At 36.7% G+C, this 26,101-nt stretch overlaps 1 protein-coding gene across 3 annotated transcripts in view; it reads left to right on the top strand.

Annotated features, from left to right (window-relative positions):
• Lrrc39 (leucine rich repeat containing 39) overlaps positions 1-26,101 on the top strand; it is a 36,541-nt gene that overhangs the window by 631 nt on the left and 9,809 nt on the right. For 2 of the 3 annotated variants that reach the window (XM_010639061.3, XM_033758140.1), the window contains exons 2-5: positions 3,355-3,545; positions 16,619-16,724; positions 19,096-19,252; positions 19,976-20,112. In XM_010639061.3, the coding sequence (XP_010637363.1) occupies positions 3,433-3,545; positions 16,619-16,724; positions 19,096-19,252; positions 19,976-20,112 (513 nt within the window). In that variant the 5' untranslated portion in view covers positions 3,355-3,432. The remainder of the gene's footprint in view (positions 1-3,354; positions 3,546-16,618; positions 16,725-19,095; positions 19,253-19,975; positions 20,113-26,101) is intronic. The other variant, XM_010639062.3, reaches the window with a different exon arrangement.

The following is a 26,101-nucleotide window of genomic DNA, read 5'->3' as shown; positions in this document are numbered from 1 at the left end:
TATATTATATACTGATATAATCACACACTTTACACAGTTGAGATTTTAAAAGCATTTAAATTTTTGATATTATAAAGTCTTAGCAAATACTTAAATCTTGCAAAAATGTGAGACAATAAATTATAGGTAATATGCTCAGGAATACCAGCATATGTATCCCAAGGGATTTTGTTTGTTTGTTTTTTTTTCTCTTTTTTATAGCAAAATGTATGTTTTTAATGTAGTAAGGGCAGTCCCCCTGAGGCAGAATTGTTCTTGATAATGAAACTAGTTACAAATGTCTTCTTAGTGCTCTCAAAAAGAATGAATCATATCCTCAATATTTTCAGAATTGCCCACCTTGGGGCTAAAAGGGATGGTATTTTCCTGATCAATTGATTAACTATAGCCCTGGAGACTGAACCAAGGGCCTTTGCACTGTGCTACATCCCCATGCCCCCACCTATTTTTTTCAGAAACTCATTCTGTTCCAGATAAATGTGTTTTATTTTTTTAAAAAAACACATTATCAGAAAGTCTAATTAAATCCCCCAAATTTTTATTAGTGCATATTGCTTATACAGATTAATGGGTTTCATTCTGGCAGATTTGTACATGCGCATAACGTATTTTATTGTTTCTCTCCCATTACCTCCTTGCTCCACCTTCACCCTAGTTTTACTTTTTTGGGGTTTTCAATGTATATAATGTATTCTGATCATACTTATCCTTATCATACACTCGCATATCCCCTTCCTGTGCCCCTTATTCCTTTTCCTTGTCTAATAATAAGAGTCTTCCTTTTACTTTCTGTCATCTTTTTTAGATTTGATATATTAGGGAGAACAGGTGATATTTGTCTTTCCAAGTCTGGCTTATTTCATCCAACATGATGATCTCCAGATCCATCCATTTTTCTGCAAATGACAAGTTTTCATTCTTCCTATGACTGAATGACACTCTGTTGTGTATACAGACCACATTGTCTTTATCCACTTATCTGTTGTTGGACACCTATGCAAACATGGGTATGCAGGTATCCTGCTGATTTTAATTCCTTCAAGCATATCTCATGAATGATAAAGCTGGATCAAATGGTAACTCTATTTTTAGTTTTTTGAGGGAATTCCGTACTGATCCCCATTGTGACTATACTAATTTACATTCCTACCAGCAGTGTGGAAGGGCTCTTTTCCCCCACATCCTTATCAACATTTGTTTGTTTGTTTGTTTGTTTTGTATTCTTGATAGCCACCTGGATTGGAGTGAGGTGGAATGTCATCACAGTTTTTACTTCATTCCCTAATGGTTTCTTGATTGTAGGAAGATCTCACAGTCTGTTCCAGAGTAAATTTTGTATGCACTGCTTGGAAATAAGGACCATCTCAAATAATTTTCTGCACGTTGCAAATCACATAGCAATTCTGACTTGTGTCTGTAAAACAATTCTCTTCTTACATAATAGGTGAATAATTTTAGTTTTTAAAAGCCAATAATTTAGAGAAGATTAAAAACAAAGAACTATATTCTCTACCCCACTTCTCTCTGTCACTAGTCCTGCTCCCTAGAGATAACAATTTAATCACCTTGGTTAAAACTACAATCTTCAGTCGGGTGTGGCAGCACATTACTATAATCCCTGAACCGTGGGAGGCTGAAGCAGGAGGATCGCCAGTTCAAGCTCTATCTGAGCAATTTAACAATTTAGTGAAACCCTGATTCAAAATAAACATAAAGTGGGCTGAGAAAGTAGTTCAGGGGTAGAGCACCCTTGGGTTCAATCCCCAATGTGGAAAAAAAATCTTAGGTGGTTATCTCCGTATTTGTTTTTGAAAATTAGTTACATGTTATTTTTTTAACAATTTTGTCCATTATATATTGAGCTCATTATGAGAGATGATAATTAAATTCCCTTCAGCCCCAACAAAGTGATATCCTTATTTTCAGTGTCTTCCTCATTTCATCATAAAGAATTTTTAAAAATTAGTTCTACTGGGGGCTGGGGATTTAGCAAGAGTTTGATCCCTTGTACAAAAAAAAAAATAGCCCTATTGGTATACTTTTAACAAATATAATGATCACATAATTATCACATTCATCATAGGGAATTTGTACCTATATACCTATATACCATATGGGTTTTTTGTTGTTGTTTTTTGGTTTTTTTGTTTTGTTTTGTTTTGTTTGGTACCGGGCATTGAACTTCAGCCCTTGCTAGGCAGGCGGCAGAACCATTGAGCCAAATCCCTGGCCCTGTACACAATAAATCTTAATTCTTTTTTATTCCCCTCCCTTCAATGCTTCTTCCACACACACACAAAAAAAAACCCTTTTTTAAAAGGGACAGGATGTCGTTCTTGTACAGGCATTCCAAAGGTCTTGGGGCCACTGTGCCCAGCTTTAAAACATTATAATACGGAATGGAATTGGAGTTTACAAGCAGATTTTTGAAAACAAGCACTGATTTTTTTCCTTTTTCAATTATGTTGATCTGCTTGTCTGTTGCACCAAGGAAACACTATGTATTAGTATAGCTTTAAAAGAGATTCCAATAGAATAAATCCTCTCACTTTAGCTTTCTTTAGCAAGTGTCCTTGGTTACTTTGTATCTTTGGAATTGTCATTAAACATTGGATCCTGATTTTCAATTTGCCCCTCTCCAAATGGGGTTTTGGTTGAGGTTGATTGTATTTCACTATGGGGATAAATGACAGTTTTGCAGTTTCAATCTTCCAATCAGTGAATACTGTACATACACAATTCTTCATTTATTTAGGTCTTTTTTAGTTTCACCCTAGTTTCACCCTTTTAGTTTACCACATAGAGAACTCCCATGGTGTGTTTATTCCTAAGAAATTGATTTATTTAAATATTACTGAAAATGATATTTTCTATGTATGGGGAGTACTGGAAATTGAATCCAGAGCCTTTTCACTGAACAACATTCCTAGTTCCTAGCCCTTTTTTATTTTTACTTTTTAAAAATCTGAGACAGGATCTTGCTGAGTTACTAAGTGGCCCAAGCTAGGCTCAAACTTGTGTTCCTCCTGCCTCAGCCTCCCATAGTGCTGAGAGAATAGGTATATCCCACCACACCCTGCTAAAGATGGTACATTTTAAAGAAGTTATCATCTGGACATGGTAGCCTTCTCCTGTAGTCCCAGCACTAGGGAGGCTGAGATGGGAAGATCACTTGAAGCTAGAAGTTCAAGACCAGCCTGGATAGCACAGTGAGACCCACCTTCTCAAAAAAAAAGTATTTAAAACAGTTTGGGGGACATGGAAAGTGTCAATAAATTTTAGCTACTATGATTCATATGGTACTCAATGAAAATTGCAAAACACATTGCATTTTTTTTCCTCTGGTGCAATTAGGTCCTTTCTGGAATTGCATCTGCGACTCAACTATTCAGAACCCAGTGAAGGTGATGACTGTGACAATGTGGAGAAACCATGACAGAAAATGTGGTTTGTACTGGGGCTGTCAATGCTGTAAAGGAAGTTTGGGAACAGAGAATACAGAAACTCAGTGAAGATCTGAAGCGAGAGAAGCAATTTCAACAGAAGTATGCCACAATGTATTTATTATTTTGAAGGAGTGAGAATTAATAATCTGATCATTATAAAAAAAAAGATCATCTACGAAGGGCCTCATTGTTAAATTTGACATTTTTATTTATTAAAACTCAAAATGTACTTTAAAAATATCTGCCTCACTAGAATGTGGCTGGACCATGAGAGTCACAAAAAATTACTACAAATGTCTGTACAGGGAAATAGTAGTTATGCCCCCTGTAGAGCTCTGTTCAACATTCATTAATGTTAAATTAATATCAGTCTAATTTTCAAGATTGTGTCTTCAGCATTACAGCTTTTAGGATCTGAAAGATCTGGCAATAGAAGTACTGTAGATCCCCATCTACCTGAGTAACTCTGAGGTCTAGGAGGGCTTTTGTGGACCACCTGATTCCTTGGTTGGAGCTACGTTTAAATAGTAGCATGGCTCTTCCTGTGCTTTCTTGATTATTTTTTCCAGTACTGAGGCTTGAACCCAGGGTTGTGCTGAGCTACATCTTCAGCCCTTTTAAATATTTTTGTTTTGAGATAGATGCTCTCTAAATTGTCTCACCTGGGCTTGAACTTGTGATCTTCCTGTCTCAGCCTCTCAGGCTGAGACCTGGGCCTCTCACCCAGCCCAGCTGTCTGCCTCCTTGATATAGTATCTATTTCCTGACCGGTTGTCTGCAATGAATTCTACCAGTCTTGTAAGAATAACATGTTTCCCCACAGATCCCAAATAGTCTCCTGTGGCTCTCATTCATTAGGTCTCATTTACACTGCAAATTAGCAAAAGTTTTTTTGCTGATGTCAGTTAGCAAATAACAGAAAATTCAACTATAAATGGCTTAAGCACCTGGGAAGTACGTCAGTAACTAAGTTAGTCAATGCAAAGCCTTGACAATCTCTAAAGACTCAGCTTCTTTTTCACCTTCCACTGCCCATCTCAGCGTGTCAGCTTGGTCCTCAAGTGAGCAGCTCTCTGTGTCTCTGTGTGACTGATACACTTCCAAACATCACAGCCAGCCAAAATCACAGCCAAGCATTATTTTGTTTTCAGAAGAATGAAAATTATTTTTTTTTCTAAGTCTTCTATGAGAGTGGGGACATTGTTCTCAGAGTCCCCGGCAAACTTCTACTTCATCATTGGTCGGAACTGGATAATTTTACACACTTAATCCAATTACCTCCTAGAGGAATAAGATTGTGTGATTGGTTTAAGCACTCAGGATTTATCCTAGAATTACTTGGGAGAAAGGTAAACACTTGAAAATAGCTGATGTCCTTCCAGTAAATAGTAAATGGGAGAGGCTATGGATAAGTATTGATTTATATTTGCTGAGTGACAATAAAAATAAAAGATTGGATAAAGAGAAACCATTGTTCTCATGTAAAACTGATAAAAACAATAAGGATAGCAGTCGCTTCCTGAGTGCTCACTGTTTACTAGGGACTGTTATTTGTACTGTCTCATTAAATCCTCTCGCCCTGCTGAACTAGGGTCATAATGAGTATTAGGTTGCATCATGAGAGAAGGAAATCAAGATAACAGTGACAGGTTCACTTCTTCTGATAGATGATGTGAGTCTACACTATCACTGCATTGAGTCAGACACTCTGGCTTTTGTCGTGTTGCTCAGTTGTACATCTGTATAGGTTTCCATTCATAAAGTTTTCTTGTGGCCCTAAACAAATAGACAAACTGTGGCCCTCATATTGATTTCCTGCTAGCAGAAAGTTACACTTCCAGGGAGCTGCACATACTACTTCCGCTAACATTGCATTGGCCAAAACTTCACTTGGCACATACCTTGCTGCAAGAGAGGGTAGCTAAGACTTGTGCCCAATTAATTTAGAGGATCTATTGTTGTGGAAAAAGAGGAGTAGCAAATGTCAGTGGGTGAGGAGTAGTTCCTACCATACACGGTGCTATTAATTTCCCCATTCTAAAGGAGGAAAACCTCAGGGACTGGCCCAAGTGACTTGTCAGAGGTTGAGTCGCTAATAAATGTTAAACTGGTATTCACACCCTGACCCCACTCAGTCAGTATTATGTTCACTTTGTGTCTTATGTTTGCCTAGATTGGTACTTTTACTTTCTTTTTTTTTTTATCTTTGTAAAACTACTCAGGAAATTTATTAAGCTTATTAAAGTTATGACGATTTTGACTCTAGAATATTCTTTAAAATACTTTTTCATTCTAAAACAGTGGCCAGGAATCATGACTTGGTCCTGAACGCCTGAATTTCACCTATTACACGTATCTAATGTTAAAGAAAAAATATGGAAACACTTGCAAAATATTGTAAAAGGATTTGTTAGGATTATTGCTGAAGAGGGGTATTCAGATATCAAGGGAAAGGGATTTTCACTAAAATAAGTAGCAGTCTTGTTCAAACTGTGTACTTCAAAGACAAAAAGAGAAGCCGAGGGTGAAGCCTAGCCAAGCAGAGACTCTGAGGAGCTTGATCAATGTTTTGGTTAAAAGAGATATTCTTTGTCACCAGCTAAGGGTCATTCAGTTTTAGCACCTTCCATTTCTCTCAGTGTAAGAATACTGAGTATTCATCACTGCTTTCTACTATCTCTCAGTTTTGGGCTTTGTGATTGTATTGTGATCAGGAGAGGAGACTCTCAATAAAAAGTAATTTCCAAAAGTTAACTTCCAAGATCCACTACTGTATAATTATTAAGATAGGGGCTGGAAATTGTGCAGTTTTCTGGCAACTTTTGAGGAAAACATATTAAGAGGCCAAGAGATTTATTTATTTAGTTATTTTAAATTAATTTTATTGATGCACTTTTGATGTACATAACGATCACATTCGTCATAGGAAATTTGTACCTGTACACAATATATCTTGATTCTGTTTTCCCATTCCCCTCCCCTCCCTTCAGCCCTTCCCTCCCTCCCGATTTACAAAGGCTTTATTTCCACTTTTTTTCCTTTTTTTTTCTTTTCCCTTCCATATCTTTCCCTTCCTTCCTCTCTTATTCCCCTTCCCATTTGAACATTTTCTTCCTACTTCCCAATATCTATCAAGACCAAAAAATTTACAGAGGAAAATTACTCTTTTGCCAAAATCAGCTTTTAGTTTTAGAAACTTTACTTGGGACTGAGGGAAGCTCAGTGCAGAGCACTTGCTTAGTGTGTGTGAGGCTCTGCATCAATACCCAGCACCACAAATTTTAAAAAGAAAAAGAAAAGAAAACGGAAGAAAGAAAGAAAGGAAAGAAAATATTTTATGTGGAGTTTGTAAATTACAGTTTTTAAAAGTATTTTCTTTTTTCTTAAAACAGTTTAATTGTGGGCCAGGGATTTAGCTCAGTGGTTCCACCACCTGCCTCACAAGGACAAGGTCCCAAGTTCAATCCTCAGTACAAAAAAAAAACAAACAAAAAAAACCAGTTTAACTGTAAAATAAATATAACATGTAAAAATTGCCTTATGGTTAAATTAATTGTAAGGCTTTCCAAAAAGTAGACTAGGCTAGACTTGAAACCTGTAGTCTTATCAAATAAATGGTTTAGTAAATAAACATGACTGACTTGCCAGAGGACAAAACTACAACTTAGAGATCTTAATGGACTTTCTTTGCTGTTCTAGAACCGGACATTATTTCATTCCATATAGATAGAGTTCTGGTGAGCTGAGTAGAAGAAGCTGGTTTCATAGACAGAAAAGGGCTGGGAAAAAGTAGAAACAAAGAACAAAAGCAAATCAATAATCTCAAGTGTACTTTTCTTGCAAGAGGGGTAAATAGAACAATAAAAAATAATGTTAATATTAGGTTAATTTTAGGTTTTTTATTTGTTTTGTATTGTTGGTTTTTTTTTGTTTTGTTTTTTTTGTTTTGGGTATGGATTAAAGAAAAGAACTTTATTACTGTAATGATAGAGCTGGCCTGTTTGGAGAATTTGGCTGTCATCTTTCCTGATGTCTCAGAAGGCCAGATAACAGCTCAGTTTCTGTTTGGTAACATGGAGTACTAGCACCATGACCTCACTTCGATTTTTGTTCACTGGGGCTCAAGGCCAGGAGCATTATCCAAAACTGTGGTCTCCTATCATTTTTGTTTAACAGATACAAAAGGGCAAACCAAAACCTTTGAGACCAAGGGATCTCTGAAATAAAACAGTTTACTGAACCATTATAGAAAAAGACCAGGAGTAAGTTCCTGTAGCTACTAGCAGCAAAGATAGATAGCAGTTAAAAATATGTCTGCTGGACCTAAGAGCCAGCAGCATTTTGATAATGGAAAGCATAAATTGTTTTCAATGAGCCTACATTTGCTATGGGTAAGAGCAGCAGGATAAAGCAAAGCAGGGGAAGTCGAGGGTAGGAAGACAATCCATATTGTGAAGTTTTTCTGCTTTTGGATTGGTTGGGGTTAATAGATAGGAAAGGTTATTTGCAAACAGAGTGCCTTGATGCCTGGTCATTGACCATGATGAGATTAAAGTCACTTTCTACATATATTCATAGATGGGAAAGGCTTTTAATTGGTTTGGTCCCAAACCATTAACTGATGGACTCCCCTTTCTTGCCTCTTCTTGGCCCTCTGGCTTTTGTAATTGAGTTTAGGACAACTCAGAATTTTTTTTTTCCTTAGCAGAATCTGACAGATTTTCTAGAGTGAGGTGGAGAAGCTGTTTGCCAGAAGGGAAAAAAAATGGCCAATTGAGAGAAAAAAAAGTCACAGGTTTAAATTGGTCAAAAGTAAATCAAAGAAAAGAAATATCCTCCTTTTCACTCTCTCTGAAGTAGAGAAGTGCTTCTCAAACCTGCCTGTGTAGGAATCACATAAGGACCTTGTTGAAACACGAATGTGGTATAAGACTGAAAGTCTGGATTTCTAACCAGCTCCACGAACATGGTGATGTTTGCTGGTCTGCAAAGAACACTGAGTAGTGAGGATTAGAGAAAAGAAGCAATAGATCTGAAAGTGGTCTGTATACAGGCAAGGCATGAGAAGGGTAAGAATGGAATGGAATATTTCTTCTCTTGGCTACAAGTGGCTGCAGCTTTAGCTAAATGTGTTAGTAGTTTTGCATGAACACAATGACACACCCAGGCACTAATCCCAGATCAGTGGCCCCATTGGTTGGATCTCCAGAGAGGTGGCAGGCAGGACTCTTGGCAGAAGGCGTGCAGGAGCCAAGGGTCTGAGCTCACACCAGAGCAGTGAGAGATGGTGCAGACAGACTCAGGATTTTATAGCACAGGAACTCACAAGGAGTCCCATGGGAACTGCTTCCCAAGGGGACACTCTCAAGGACCGAGTGACCTCTCCTTGGACCCCATCTCCTGAAGATTCCAACTCCCACCAGTGGCATCCCAGGAGCCAACCTTTAATACATGAGGCTCCAAGAGACATTCCACTAAATGTGCCACTAAAAAAGCCTAAAGGTTAAGCAGAAATTGTCCTCTTTGCCCTTTATTTTTGAGACAGGGTCTCACTCTGTAGTTCAGGCTGGCCTTGAACTCACTATGTTGCCCAGGCTGGTCTCACACCCTCTTGCTTCAGCCTTCCAAGTGCTGGGGTTACAGTCATGCACCGCCATGCCCAGCCTGTTTGCCGTTTGATGACAGCCTGTCTTGAGACAATACAGCACTTAGGTAAGAAGTGGTATGACAGTGTCAGAGAAAGTCTTCATTTTATAATAAAAGAATCTTTAAGGAGTTTAAAACTCTCTAATCAAGATGTGAAATAACATGAAGCTTAAACAGGACTGGAATTATAGAATATGTGAACAGGAGGATACCTAGAGATCATTTTATTCAAAGCCTGGATTTCATAGGCAAGGCCTATAGAGGCTTAGTGTCTTGCACAAGACCACCAAATTAATAAATGACATATTCTGGGCTTAGTTTGTAGAATTACAGAACCAGGAAGAATTTAAATCTTTAGAGGGATAGAAATAGACTTGTCTATTCATAGTCTGTGTGTAAACTCCTTAAGGACCGAGCTTTTTGTGTTCCTGGTGTCTAGTGTAGCATTTAGAATGTAATGGGTGCTCGATGAATTGCTTAACTGAAGTTAAAGGCTAGGGAATAAGACTCCTAATTGAATCTGCCATCAAATTTTGCATTGAATTTCATTTTTCTATTAGTGAAGAATAAGCAATAAATAACGGTTATGCTATTCTAATAGTTCTATTCTGATAAAGTGATATAATGGAATAGCTGGCATTGTAAATCTTGCCTCAACGAAAGTGTGTAATAGATAAAGTGAAATAGGAAGAAAAGGTTCAAAGGGGAAGTAGCGGGGTGAGGGAAAGGAAAGCAGGGAAAGAAGAAATATGAGAAAAGAAGGAAAAAGTGGAAACAAACCTTTAGTAAATAGGGAGGGGTGAAGGGGTGGAAGGGAGGGCAGGGAAATGGGAAAAACAAGAACTAGGATACATCACGCACAGGTACAAATTCATGTGATCATAATGTGTACCTAAAATGTTCAATAAAGTCAATTAAAAAGTCTTGCCTCAATTTATAAAACCTATGGGAAGCCCAGCTATCCAGTTTCAGAAGGCATCTCAGAGCCTGTTGATAGCGCACTTGTTAGCAGATTAAATTTCAAGCAAGTGACAGATTAAAATCAATGAACTCTAATATAGAATTCTGCAAACACATAAAGACAGTAAATACTAGCTGTTTTATTCTGAGGATTTTTTTTTCCTGTTTATTTAAGTAAAATCCTCACTGAAGATCAGTTAATATGCAGAGTTGTTAAAAATTAATTTTCAGATGTCAATAGACTTTTGGCAAATAAATGTTCAAATTAATGAAACAATCTAAACTATATCTTTTATTGGTGCCCATTAAATTTAAAAAATATTGAGTCTCAATATGCTGTTTTCATTTATACACATAACATATCAGCATATCCAACCTGCCTATAACTTTCTCCTAAATCTTCTTCCCACTCTCCCCTTACCATCTTCCTCTTGTTTGACATTGGTCTCCCTTTTCGTGTCATATTTTGTTTTTATTCCACATCATAGATGAAACGAGCAGCGCTTGTCATTCTGAGTCTGGCTTACTTTTCTTAATATGATAATACCCAGTTCCATCCATTTCCTTGCAAGTGACAAAATTTCGTTCCTCTTTGAGATTGAAAAATCACATTATGCATGTAAATATCACATTTCCTTTATCCACTTATCTGTTGATAGGCACCTATGCTGATAGCGCAGTGAATTGTGCTGCAGTAAATATAGGTATTGAGGTATCTCTATACTATGCTGTCTTTAATTCCTTTGGTTATATTCCGAGGAGTGGCATAGCTGGATCAAATGGTAGATTCATTTTTATGTTTTTTGAGTAATCTCCACCTTGGTTTCTATAGAGGTTATACTAATGTCCATCTCTACCAAACAGCAGAGGGTTCCTTTCTCTGCCCACCCTTGCCAGTGTTATTTGTTTTTGTGTTCTTGCTAAAGCCATTCTGACCAGGGTGAGGCTGAATCTCAATGCAGTTTTGATCTGCATTTCCTTAATGATAAGGATGTTGCATATTTTTTCTTATACGAGTTGCACATTATACCTCTTTTGAGAAAAAAATACATTTGCTCATTTGTTGATTGGACTCCTTGGTATTTTCTTTTTTGGTGTTAACTTTTTTGAGTTTTTCTCTGGGTATGGTTTTTTAAAAATTTTTTTCAGTTGTATATTTTTATTTTATTTATTGTGGTACTGGGAATTGAATCCAAAGTTTTTGCACTGAGCTACATCCCCAGTGCCATTCTCACTTTCCTTCCTTTCTTTCTTTCTTTCTTTCTTTCTTTCTTTCTTTCTTTCTTTCTTTCTTTCCTTCCTTCCTTCCTTCCTTCATTCTTTCTCAGACAGGATATTGCTAAATTTCCCAGGCTGAATTCAAACTTGCAATTCTCTTGCCTCAGCCTCCCAGAGTGCTGGGATCATAGGCATGTACCACCACGCCTAGCTGAGTTTCTCATATATTCTAGATGTTAATCCTCTGTTGTAAGAGTAGCTGGCAAAGATTTTCTCCCATTCTTTAGGCTGTCTCTTCATTGTGTCAATTGTTTTCTTGGCTGCGCAGGAGTTTTTTAATTTGATAAAGTCCTGTGTGTTGGTTTTTGTTATTTCCTGAGCACTCAGAGTCTTATACAGGAAGTCTGTCTGTGTCTATGACTTCAAGTGTTTCCCCTGTTTTCTTCTAGCGTTTTCAAAGTTTTCAATCTGTACCTAAAGTTTTGATCCATTTTGAGTTTATATTCGTACAGGTTGGGTGATAGGTATCTAGTTTCAATCTTCTATATATGGATATCCAGTTTCCCAGCACTGTTTGTTAAAGACCCTGTCTTTTCTCCACTGTATGTTTTCGGCCCCTTTGTCAGAGTCAGATAGCTGTAGTTACATGATTTTTTTCCTGTGTCATCTAGTCCACTATTTGTGTGTCTATTTTTGTGCCAGTACCATACTGTTTTGTTACAATGGCTTTGTTTTGTTTTTTTGAGACAGGGTCTCAATTTGTAATTCAGGCTGATCTTGAACATGTGTATAGCCCAGGCTGGCCTTAAACTCATGACAATCCTCCTGCCTCACCTTTCAAGTGATGGCCTGGTTGTTTTGTTAAGATGGCTTGGTAATATAATTTGAAATTGGGTATTCTGATGCCTCCAGTCTCGCTCCTCCCCTCAACTTTTGGGTCTTTGGTGTTACTATATGAATTTTAGGATTGTTTTTCTGTGAAGAATGCCATTGGCATTTTGATAGGGATTGAACTGAATCTGTAGATCACACGTGGTAATACAGAGTATGGCCATTTTAACAATATTATTTCTATGGACCCACAAATATGAGAAGTCTTTCCAACTTCTAGTGTCTTTTAACTTTTTTTTCTTGGTTAGATTTATGCCTAGAGATTTGTTTACTTATTTATTTATTTTAAGAGCTTTTGTAAATGGAATTGTTTTCCTAATTTCTTTTTCTTTCTCAGATAGTTCATCACTGGTATAAAGGAAAGCAGTTCATTTGTCGGAGGGGGGATACCTGGTGTCTCTATGTGGTCCAGGCCAGGTTTGAACTATGTAGCCCCAGTTGACCTTGAACTCATTCATGATCCCCCTACCACAGTCCCCCAGGTGCTGGAATTACTGACTTTTTAAATGTTGACTTCTTTCTTTTCTCTCTTCTTTCTTTCTTTCCTTCTTTTGTTCTGTCTGTCTTCTTTCTTTCTTTTGTATTTTGAGACAAGATTTTGCCAAATTGTTAAATTGGCCAATCTGGCTCCAACATGTGATCCTTCTGCCTCAGCTTCCCAGAGTGCTGGGATAAAAGACCTGGGCCATCATACCTGGTTTTTAATATTGACTTTGTATATGTGCTGCTGAAGCAAGCACTAATGTTGACTTTGTATCCTACTATTTTGCTGAATTTGTTTATGAGGTGTAAAGGTCTCTTGGTAGGCTCTTTAGGGACTTTGAAATATTAGATCATATCGCCTGCAAAGAAGCATAATTTGACTTCTCCCTTTCTTATTTGTATCTTTTTTTTTCTTTCATCTAATTGCTTTGGCTAAAATTTCAAGTACTATATTGAATAGAAGTGGTGAAAATGGGCATCTTGTTTTCTTCCTGATTTCAGAGAAAATACTTTCAGCTTTTCCTATTCAGTATAATACAGTAGGGCAGGAGAGGTAGCTCTGTGATAGAGTGCTTGTCCACCATGCAGGAGGCCCTGTGTTAGATGCCCAGTGCCAGCGATGAAAGAAAAAAAGTATGATGTATATTTCATTTTTGATGATTTCTTGTTTTCTAAATTATAAATCATGCTAATAGCTAAAATTGCAAAATTTTTGTTTCTAAATTTATTTTTTTCTTTTTTTAATACAGCTAAACATTATTTCCAAGTGTGCTGCATGTTTGCCTTTGAAGTTGAGTACATTTCAGGATTGATTTAACATATGGCTGGGGAAAAGATTTAACATATGGCTTGGGAGAGGACCACTAAATAGTTAAAAAGGAACATAAAACAACAAAGTACTAGTTTAAATGTGAACTCTAAATTATGGTAAACAGAACAATAAATACCTTTCTATTTTTCTCTTTCTAATTAACCTTGATAAATTTCATTATATTAATGTTTTCATAACAATTTATTTCAAGAAAGGAAATAAGGGATACTCATAAAAACCATTTCAGTATAGATTGCAAATAAATTAAAAACTTTAACACAGAACTCTTTAAAATTATTTAACTCTAAAATTCTATTTAAAATTATGATTTGAGAGGTGTTAGTGTCAACTACATATCCTGCTTTTGCCAGGAAGAGTTAGGCTGACTTAAGGGTGACAAAACAGTTCTGTTTGGCATTCATGTTTAATCATTTGGTGCTCAGAATGTTGAGGGCCAAGTACTAAGTGTGTACTCAGAAATTCAGAATTAATCAATTCCAAGTGGCTCAGAACTAACAGACTTAATCATTCTACCTCCTGATCAGTAGTTATATATAAATCTAAGTTTATTTTTTTAATACGTGAGAAAATTTCTAGGATAGAGACTGAAAAATTTTGCAGCCTTTTGATTTCTATAAAGGTCTATTTATTGACATGTGCTGCCAAAGTGACCACAATTAATGTCAATTTATATAAAAAGGTAAACATATAATTATCATATGACCCAGCAGCTCTACTCCTAAGAGTATACCCAAGAGAAACAAAGTCATATAACCTGTCAAGGACAAAATCACAACACTTTAGTTTACAAATCTTAAAGTATATTTGCAGTTTCAGAATGGGGTGACACTTCTTTCCATAAAATAGAATAAATACCTTGATGATCTGACCAGAAAAGGTTGTTGAAAAAAGCAGAAACAAAGAACAAAAACAAGACTGGTCATTTCAAAGTTGTTTTCCCTGTCAGGCACAGACAAAGAGAAAGAACAATAGAAACAATAACTGACTGGTTAGCATCAGGTTACTTCAAGTTACATTTTTTTCTGTAAAGATTGAGGCAGAGAGAACTTCATTACCATGTTAGTTGAAACTGTCCTGTATGGGAAATTTGGCAGCTGGTTATCTCTCCTGATTTCTTGGGAAGGTCAGATAACAATTTACTTCCTGTTTGATGAAATGGAATCTCAGCATGATGACTTTAGTCTGCTTTGCTGGGGCTTGGTTCAGGAGCTTTGTCCAAAACAATGACCTTCTAGAATTTTTTCTTAATGATTAACACAAATACTTGTGCACTTCATAGCTGCATCACTTGTAATAGCCAAAAAGCAGAATTACCTAAATGTCCATCAACTAATGAACAAACAAATACATGTTGCAGACCCATACAGCGGAATCGTTCTGTCATATAAAGAAATGAAGTAATTTTGTAGATGGGGAGGGGAGGAGGGGGTGAAGGGAGGGCAGAGGTAAGGGGAAAAAAATGAGAATCAAGACTTGCCATGTAAAGGTACATGATCCCAACAATGAATGTAACTGTACTGTATCCCTAAATGTACCAATAAACTCAATTAAAAAAAAAAAAAAGAAAAAAGAAATGAAGTATTCAGACACGCTATGCCATGGGTGAATTTTGAATAAAGTTGTATTAAGGGAAAGAAGCCAGACCAAAGGAATTTATATTGTGTGATCCCATTCACGTGGAATGGTCAGAATACACAAACTCATAGACATAAAACGTAGATCAGTGATTGCCAGGCTGGGGAAAGGAGGCTGGAAAGTGACTGCTAATGGATGTAAAGGATTATCCTTTTTTAATGCCCCACAAACTTGCATGTCATCCTTGCATGGGGGCTATGCTAACTTTCTCTGCATTATTCTTATCTTTGGATGCTGCCATATATAAAAAACTCAAAAGTTTTGAGTGAGAAAATGTTTTGAAATTAGTGATGATTACATAATGCCGTACATACTGAAAATCACTGCGCTGTACACATTAAAAGGATGAATTTTGGGCTAGGGATTTAGCTCAGTGGTTCCACCTCCTGCCTTGCAATTGCGAGGACCCGAGTTCAATCCCTGGTACCAAAAAAGGGAGGGGGGATGAATTTTATGGCATGCAAATCATATCTCAATAAAGCTCTTCTAAATAAAGTCTACGGAGAATTAGATCCTTCTCAAAAACTTAGCACTGGGAGTATAGTTCAGCGGAAGCGCATGTACTCAGCATGTGTAAAGCTCTGGGATCAATTCCCATCACCAAAACAAACTGAAAAATGGTGTTACCAGACCCAATCTGCCCACTGCTCCAAAGCCAACAGCCGAGTTAATGGGAAGTTAACATGAGAGTTAATGAGAAGCAAAGCCGCCTTATTCATGGCTGGCACCCTGAAAAGGTGAGGAGGGCTGTTTGTCCCTTCAGAAAAAAGACCATCTAAGAGAATTCAGATATGCAAAAGGACTTTTGTAGGGAGGGAAAGTGGTGCACCAGAAATGGGTGGGAGATGAAATGCTGGGTGGGGTGTTCATCAAGCAGATCGTATGTCTGCCACTTTCCTTTCTTTCCTCTGGCCAGAACACTGCCAGTTAACCTTGGTTTCCTGTGAGTAGTTCCTACAAATTCTGCAGACAGACAAATTACTTTGCTGCCAGTTAAACCCACAGCAATTTACACACTGTTACTTGATGTACAGGACTAAAGGCTAAGAAATGGTGTCATATGTTGTGTGATGTTTTCTGTAGGTCACTTTCTCTGTAAATTCAAAGAAAGATTATTTAGCTGTTAATATCTTAGTCACTTAGGTGTGGCCTTTCTTTTATAATTCTAAAATGAAATTAAAATAAACTCTAAACCAGTGGTGGTGAACCTATGGCATGCATGCCGCAGCAGATGTGAAAAGCTTTCTCTGTGGGCAAGGGAGCCAAGTCGCCCCATGGGACACAAAGGGGCAGTGTTGGCACTTCGCAATAAATAAGTGGGTGTTGGGTTGAAGTTTGGGCACTCAGTCTCTAAAAGGTTCGCCATCACTGTCTAATCTGATTTCCAGAGACTGCTGGTTTACAGGTTATTTTTGACCTTTTGTTTGTTTTGTTTTGTTTTTACAAAAAAGTGAATGTTACCTACTTCGTTCTGCACCATAAATTAAAATGATTCCTGGTGTCTTAGGATAGTACAGATCTGGGAAGCACGAGTTAGCTTAACCAAGCTAAAAGAAAAAGTCACAAGGGAAGATGGAAGAGTCATTCTGAAGATAGAGAAAGAAGAATGGAAGGTAAACTTTATAGAATATTGATTGTCCATCTTTTGCATTTGGTGGAGCTAACAGAATGATTGTGAGGCCATAAATAAGACTGGAACAATTAGAGATTCTAATTTGAATAATCCACCAAATGGTTTCAGGCAACATGAACAATAGAAAAGAAACACAACTTCACAACTCTTTTGGCAGAAGTTCAATTTGTTTCAACCCTAACCTTAAGTCATTTGTATTATTTCTTTTCCTAGTACTTATAATAAGTATTTTCTCTCTATCCATAACATGAAACCTATTGAAACTCATATAGATTTTTCAAAGAAATGCTTAATTAAAACTTCATAAAATGAAAATCTTTTTAATTAGGCATACTTTCTGATTCATACTCATTCTGTCTTTACATACACACAGACACACAGCTGCTTAACTTCATTAGATATACTCTAATTTTTAAAAAGATTTCTAATCTTAGGGTCAGTGTTCATTTTCACGCTTGTACTGTACATATATTTATCTAGGTGGTTAGTTCATTTATTTTCTCCTGTCTATTTTACACTGAAAGGGAAGTGAGACAGAGTTAAAAATAGCTGAAACTCAAAAGGAACGTTTCTCTACTGTTGATGGGAGTGTAGACTGGTGCAACCATTGTGGGAATCAGGGTGGAGATTTCTCAAGAAACTAAAACTAGAGGTTCCATTTGACCCAGCTATACCTCTACTTGGTGTCTTCCCAAAAGAATTAAAAGCATCATAGCACAGTGATATATGCACACCCATGTTCATAGTAGCACAGTTTGTAATGGCTAAATGTTGGAAACAGCTCAAATGCCCATCAACAGATGAGTGGATAAAAAAGATGTGGGTTTTAAAAATATATATATAAAATGGAGTACTATGGTGAGCATGGGACCTTTATAGCTAAATGGAAGGACCTTGAGACCATCCTCTCAATTAAATAAATCCAACACAAATGTTTAAATACTGCACTGTTTCTCTGGTGTGAGAAACTGAAAGTGAACTGAAAGGCATAATGAATGTTGGGAAATGGGAAGAAAGTGTTCAAATGGCAAAGGGAATAAGGGAGGAGGGAGGGAGAAAGGAAAGAAGGACAAGAAAAAAGGTGAAAATAGGATGAAAAATGGAATAAATGTACATAGGGAGGGGAGGGGGCTTGAGGTGGGGAATGGGAAAAAATAAGATTCATTAAAATTAGCTGAAACTCTTAAAATCTCTAATTAAAAAAAAAACGCTTTAAAAAGCCTCTTATGAAATACTTCAGAATAGCAGTGAAAGTGATGTAGGAGAAAATAACTCCCAACTTGTTAGATGTCGACTGTGCTGAGTTCATGGTGTCATAATATCAAGGAATGAAGCTGTGAACCAAAGGAAGCAGTTAGGGGTTTTATTGGAAATAGGAGAAGAATAGCTCCTGGATTTCCAGGAGGGGTCTCGAGTGGGGTAAATTATACAGCAAAGTCACAATGTGGGTACAATGTGGGTCAAACTACAATCAGCCTGTAAGGTTACAAGTACAGCCACTTAGCTAATTGATCCAATAGGGAAACAGGTGAGGTAGCAAGGGTACCTGGTAGAACAAAGGCATTTTGGGTACAGATGCTCTGGTCACCTACCTCTGCCTCTGCACCTAATGGTCTAGGTGGTACAAATTACAATGTAATTCCAAGCTACTATTTATCCCTTAAAGAGGCATGCAGGCCTGGACAATGCACCTTTATCTTGGGCCTGGCACTCTTCAGATGGCCTACAGCCACAATTCTGATGGACTGATTGACTAATTGCTAATTTCTTTGAGAGTCCAGTCCCTCTCTGACTACTGTAGTATGTATTTATTTCTAACAACGTATAACAGAAGAAAGGCTTAAATTGCTAATTAAGATAATTTTTTGTATATTTGTTTTCAATAGCATATGTATTCTAGGGAAGCCTAGTGAATAGAATCCTTAGGACAGACGTCTACGTCTGTCCGTAATTAACCAAAATATGGTATTTTTATGGCGATCGGGGTTTAAAATATAAAAAAAGAAGCCAGGTGTGGTGGCACATGCCTGTCACCCCAGCACTAGGGAGGCTGTGGCAGGAGGATTGCTGCAAGTTCTAGGCCAGCATGGGCTACATAGTAAGTTCAAGACCAGACTGAATTACATTGCAAGACCTTGTCTCAAAAAAAGAAATAAAAACGAGGAAGAAAAACAGTAGAGTTTGTATAATTGAGAAGTAACACAAACTAGTTGGAAATGTAATCCATTAAGGAAAGACTATTCCAAGATGCTTTTACAAATCAAATATCACACTTCAGTGTGGTATAGGGCGAAGATTATTATTTTTTAAAGATTATTTAAGTAATACAGTAATGCTATAATTTCTTTTAGACTCTTCCTTCTTCTTTACTGAAACTGAATCAGCTTCAGGAATGGCAACTACACAGAACTGGTTTGTTGAAAATTCCTGAATTCATTGGAAGATTCCAGAACCTCATTGTGTTAGACTTATCTCGAAACACTATTTCAGAGATCCCTCCAGGAATTGGTAAAGAAGACTAATTTTATTCCTATGCTATTTTATTTATCTTCAGATTTGGGGAGGGAGAAGAGCAGGCTCCTGCGTAGCTGGGATTACAGGCATGCCAGGCTCAGAGGGGCTTTTTATTGATTTTTTTGGTACATAGATTAAACATCTCATCTTCCTATATTCCTGCATCTTGAGACAAATTTAAATATTTAATCTAAATGGAAACTTCCAGGAAATCCAAATTTTTAGATGTACTGAAGTAATTCAAAATGAAATTTCATTGTGTGAGAATTTGCATAAGAAGCATCATTCTGTGCATTTTGAAAATGGTATTGCTGGTTTCATTGCTCCACTTAACTAGGTTAAGATAGGTTAAATATAATAAAGAAAAATAGAAATATTCACTGAACAATGGGAGAAATATCCCCCAAAGAAAAATTGTACAGTATTTTTTGTCTTGTTTGTTGTTCTGGGTGTTAAACTCAGGGCCTTCTGCATGCTGAGAAAATGCTCTACTACTGAGCTACTCCCCTGGCCCAGTATGTGGTGTGGCTAATACAAAATGAAATTATCCCCTCTCCCATGCCACTGATAAACCCATTTCGTGTTCAAAGAAGGAACAGGACCCAAACTGGAAAAGGGAAGAATATAAGAACTGTGAATTTGCCAACATACAAATCATTAGTGCTGTAACTCTTAATAACTAGAAACTTCTCTCTCTTGCATATTATTTTCTTGTAGGACTGCTCACTAGACTTCAGGAACTAATTCTTAGCTACAACAAAATCAAGACCGTCCCCAAGGAACTAAGTAATTGTGCAAGCTTGGAGAAACTAGAACTGGCTGTTAACAGAGACATAAGTGATCTTCCACAAGAGGTCAGAAAGATCTAACTAATAGTTTACATCTCAATTTCATAGTTGTTAAAAAATAAGACTAATAAGGAAATGCTATGCATTTTATTTCAGAAAAAATATTTGGCGAAAACAATTTCCTGTTATTATAAGGTTGGATTTTAATTAGAGATCTATTTTACATAAATGATACTTCTGTTATTGTCACAGTCCTGATGTTGTTTGTTGATTGTCATCTTGGTGGTCAGAATGAGAGTCTTATTTATTAAATTCCAGAATTGAGGTCAAGTCAAGGTTGTAGTGATTATTTATTAAATATTTGACTTTAATGAATGAAAAATTATTATAAAGCCACAATGAATTGACAGAAAGTGATCAGTTCTCAAGACAGAGAAGGATAAGATCTGAATATTAGGAAATATGTTTCTTGCTAACTTCCTAAACTCTCAAGTAAAAGTGAGGCAGTGTGATTAGAAAGACTTCAAACTTTGTTTTAGTATGATGTCTGGTCATTGGTTAGACAAAATTGATCATATGAAAACAAATGTTTTCATATTACTTTTTAAACATATTTAATGTCATTATAATCAGCAAGGGAAATTTCCATGGTATTTTTGCCTTGAAAACAAGTTTATAAGGGAGAAGTTAAGAAAAATTAATAGAACTCAAAACAAAAACTATTCCCTTTAGCTAATTTTCTTGAGGATCATATCAGACTTGTGTCTCCAAAACCAGGGAACACGTCACGAATAACAGTTGCTCTTGCAAGTCAAACATGGATATACATTTTGTTATATAATAGCTATGTTGAATGAAGCATATAATGACAAAAGTTTCGTGGAGAATTTCTCACATAGGAGAAGGCCAGTAAATATATATACTTTTAAAATCTTGTCATTGTTTCTAGGACTGGCTCTGTCCCTAATAAGCTATGTGAATTTGTGCATGCCTTAATCAGTCCTGAGCTTAGTTTATTCACCTGGTGACAAATAATTGTGGAAGCCTTGCTGAACTAAGACCTTCAGCTTGAAGTGGTTTAATTCCCAAAGTGTAGCCTCTAAGTAGCTTTGTGGCCTTGGACACAAGTTTGCACAACTAGATCTCAGTTCTGACATGTGCAAAATTGCAACAGATTTAATTGCTTTATTATCTCTTCAGTTTTCTAAAATAAAAAAATTCGAGGACTATAAGAGGTCTGTAATTGGAGATTCATCTGTCAGACACTAACTGTACACACTAGATACATGAAACACGTCTGTGCTAATGTAAAAGCAATCTTTTTATACTCCATTTTGAACCATTTGAAAATTTCAAGAATCTACTGGGAGATTTTGCAAAAGGTTTAATTATGATTTGAATTCCAGAGTTGGAGAAACAGCATCGCCTACTAGACAGAAACTTGCTGCTTTTTTTGTACTATTTAGGTATTTGTGTGTGTGTGTGTGTGTGTGTGTGTGTGTGTGTGTGTGTGTGTGCTGATGTTACAGAAGGAATCTGAACATGCTCTGAGTTGGAAATCAAAGATTACCACCTTCCTAGCCAAATACATAGCTTTTTTTTAATTAGGTAAAAATTGACTAAATTTTCATACCTTAAACTTTCACCAGGATGTAGAAGGAAGAAAGAAATTTTGAGGTGTCAAGTCCACAAAACTTGAGTTCAGAAGGCTGGTGTTATGCCACATATCTATAATCCCATGTTATGGTTTGTGTCTGGATGTCCCCCAAAGCCTCATGTGGTCATGTGAATCTAGTGTGTGATGCTGGGATTAAGGGTGGGTGGTTACTAAACTGCTACACCAATTGGCTTGTCACTGCCCTAATCCCGGTGGCCTGGATAAAAGGGGCAGAAAGATGCTGTTAAGGTTCTCCTGTTGCTTTGGCTGTCTTTTGCCAGCATGAACTGTTGCCCCTCTGCCACGTGCCACCCTACCTTGGAGCTGACTGACTATGGACTGAAACCTCTATAAACTGTGAGCTAAATAAACCTTTCCTCTTTTAACTTTGAGTTAAAGTTATTTTGACTGTCAGAGATTTTGTCTCAGCAATGACAAAAGTAACTAAGACATCTCGGTTTTTGAGAGGCTGAGGCAGGAGGGTGGCTTCAAGTGTGAGGCAAGCCTGGACTACAAATTGAGTTCAAGGACAGCCTGAAGACATCGGGAGAAACTGTCTCAAAACAATAAATAAATAAATAAATAAACAAACAAATAAATAAATAAATGTTCATCATTTTCAGTTTCATGACTTGTCTGAGCCATTGTAGCCATAAATTGGCAATAATGACATTCTCTTTCTACAGTTGATGTCAGAGTTCTAATTTACTTATTTGAGGTACAATGGTGTAATTTTTGAGGTACCTGTGTAATTTTCTCAGACAAGGTGGGGAATACAGATAATCAAGAGATATTTTTAAGTGAATAAATTATAGCTATATGCATCAATATGAATACTTTTAAAATGGAGCAAATAAAAAAGCTAGTCTCAGAAAGATAAGTATAATATCATACTCCTTAAATTAAAAAACATAAAGTACTATATTTTATGAAAATACAATATGTATATATAAAAACACATAGAAAACATTTATGTATAGTAATAAAAACATTAAAACCTGCATGGTAATGGTGCATGCAGCCACCAGGATAGGCACTCTCTGAAGAAAAAAGGAGTGAGTACAGTCATATCAATATATGTTCTTTGTTTTATTGTTGTTGTTTTCTTTTCTTTCTTTCTTTCTTTTTTTTCTTTTCTTTTCTTTTTCCTTTTTTGTGGGACTGGGGATTGAACCCAAGATGTCTGCACTGAGCTACAGCCCCAGCTCCTTATTTTAAAAATTATTTTGGGTGAGGTTTTCCCTAAATTACTAAATTGATCCAGATGCACTGGGACTTGTAATCCTCCTGCCTCAGCCTCCCAGAGTGTTGAGATTACAGGCATGCACCACCATTCCCAGCTGACATTTTTGTTCTTAAACTGAGCACCCTGGTGTGTGGTATTTTATTCCTAATGATTTTAATTGCTTATTTCATTTAAAAATCGAATTACCAAGAATTAAATTCAGTGTTTAAGATAATGTACATAAATTATCAGGCGTAAAGTTTCAGGAGAGATAACTGTTATTGTGAAGATTGAATTCTCCATACAACTCTCATCTTCTAGGTGAAAGGAAAGCATGGCAAAACATTACACTCTCTCTCTTAGGTAATTAAAGAAAAAAAGTTTTGCCACCTGCACAAGCCCCAGAACTGGGCTAGTTTGGAAGATGAATTTTCTTTGAATAGATGAAATTTCTGTGTGTGTGTGTGTGTGTGTGTGTGTGTGTGTGCACGCACACTGGGGACTGAACCCACAGCATCACATATGCTAAGCATGTGTTCCGTGTAAAAATATCTCGAGCCCCAAATAGATACAATTTCTTTTTTTTTTTTATTGAGTTTATTGGTACTTTTAAAGTGTTCATTGTGTGAAAAACTAGAAGTTTTTCAGTTACATTTATCACTGGGATCTTGTACCTTTACATGACTGATCTTGGTTCTTATTTTCTCCTCATACCCTTGACCTCCCCTTTACCCCCTCCCCATCCCCCATTTACAAAAGCTTTCTTTCCATTATTTCCTTTTCTCATATTTTTTCTTTTCCCTTATTTTCTTTCCCCTACCCTTCCCACTTCCCTTACACCTTTAGCCCTTTTTTCCTATTTCACATTGTCAGTGATACAATTTGGATCTTACTTACACTTTTAGTTTTTCACACCAAGAAACGATTCAGTATTTACACATGTGTGCCTTATTTATGTCACTTAAGGGTGTGGCCTCAAGATGTATCCATTTTCCTATGAATGACTCTAGTTTCCCATTCTTTATGGCTGAGTAGTATTCCATTTTATAGGAAAAACCACATCTTCTTTATCCAGTCTCCAACTGATGGGCAATTGAACTGTTTCCAAGTTTTAGCTATTACAAACTATGCCGCTATAAACATGGGTGCACATATATCACTGTGGTATGATTCTTTGAATTCCTTTGGAAAGATACCCAGCAGAGGGATAGCTGGGCCAAATGGAACCTCCAGTCCAAGCTCTTTGAAGTATCTCCATATTAATTTCCATAGTGGTTGCACCAGTCTGCACTCCCACCAACAATGGAGAAGGGTTCCTTTCTCCCCACAACCCCGCCAACATTTGTTATTGTGTGATTTCTTAATAGCAGCCATTCTTTGTGGGGTGAGGTGGAATTTCAGTGTTGTTTTCATCTGCATCTCTTGAATGCAGTGATGTAGAACATTTTTTCATATATTTACTTGCTGCTTTTACTTCTTTGCCTGAGAAATGTCTGCTCATTTTGGATGCCCATTTTTGAATCAGGTTGTTATATTTGGGGGAACTGCTTTTTTTGAGTTCTTCATATATTTGAGATAATAGTCCTTTGTCTGAGGAGCAGCTGGTAAAAAATTTTTTTCCCACATTGTAGGTTGTCTCTTAGCAATGTTGGTGGTTTCTTTTGTAGTACAGAAGCTTTTTAAAAAGATGAGAGCCCAGTTGTTTATTCTTTATGATAATTCCCATGCTACTGAGGATTTGTCCATAAAGTCTTTTCCTATGCCAATGTCTTTAAGAGTTCTGCCTAACTTATCTTCCAGCAAGTTTAGTGTTTCTTTCTTAATATTTAGATCTTGAATCCACTTGGACTTTAGTTTAGTGCATGCTGAAAGATAAAGGTCCAGTTTTAATCTTTGGCAGGTTGAAATCCAGTTTTTCCAACACCATTTATTAAAGAGGCTATCTTCCCTCCACTGAGGATGGTTGGCTCCTTTGTCAAATATGAAGTAGCTGAGTACGTCTGTACTTGTTTCTGTATCTTCCAATGCATTCCACTGATCCTCAGGTCTTTTTCTTTGCCAGCACCATGCTGTTTTTATCACAGTGGCTTTGTGGTATAGTTTCATGTTGGTGATTGTGATACCCCCTGTAATGTATCTGTTGCCTAGAATTGCTTCAGCTATTCTAGGTCTCTTTGGGTTCTAAATGAATTTTAGGATTATTTTCTCTAGTTTTGTGAAATATACTCTTGGAATTTCAATTATGATTTCATTGAATTGGTACAGCAGTTTTGGAAGTATGGCCATTTTCATTATGTTGATTCTTCCTAACCAGGAGCAGGGGATGTTTTTCCATTTTCTTATATTCTTTTCAATCTCATTTTTTCAGGGTGCTGTAGTTTTCAGTGTAGAGATCTTTTGCTTTTTTCATTGGATTGATTCCTAGATTCTTCATTTTTTCGATGCTATTATGAAAGGAATTGTTTCCCTAATTTCTCTCTTAGTGAGTCTATTGTTTGTGTACAAGAAGGCTATTGATTTTGAGTATTGACCTTGTATCCAGCTACTCTGCTGAATGTGTCAATTAAGTCTAGAAGTCTTTTGACAGAGTTTTTTGAGTCTTCTATGTAGAGTATAATATCATCAGCAAATAGTGACAGTTTAACTTCTTCCTTTCCTGTCTTTATTGCTTTAATTTCTTTCTATTGTCTATTTGCTGTAGGTAATGTTTCTAGAACTATATTGAACAGGAGTGGTGAGAGTGGGCATCCTTGTCCTGTTCCTGATTTTAGCATAAAGGTTTTCAGTTTTTCACCATTTAATATGATATTGGCTTTTGGTTTTTCACAGATAGCCTTTATCAAGTTGAAATAAAGACCATCTATTCCAATTTTCTGCAGGGTTTTTATCATGAATGGGTGTTGAATTTTGTCAAATGCTTTTTCTGCAACTATTGAGATGATTATATGTTTTTGTCCTTGACTCTGCTAATATAGTATATTTATTGATTTACATATGTTGAACATCCTTGCTTCCCTGGTTAAATCTGACTTGGTCAGGGTGTATGATATTCTTGATGACCCTCTGTTTTCTGTGTACCGGTATCTTACTAAGGATATTTGCATCTATGTTCATTAAGGAGACTGGGCTGTAGTTCTCTTTTTCTGTTGGGTCTTTCCTTGGTTTGAGAATCA

The sequence above is a fragment of the Fukomys damarensis genome, unplaced genomic scaffold (assembly GCF_012274545.1).
Source record: "Fukomys damarensis isolate Sample0158 unplaced genomic scaffold, DMR_v1.0_HiC HiC_scaffold_33, whole genome shotgun sequence".
Lineage (NCBI taxonomy): Eukaryota > Metazoa > Chordata > Mammalia > Rodentia > Bathyergidae > Fukomys > Fukomys damarensis.
This window is presented reverse-complemented; position numbering and strand designations above follow the sequence as displayed.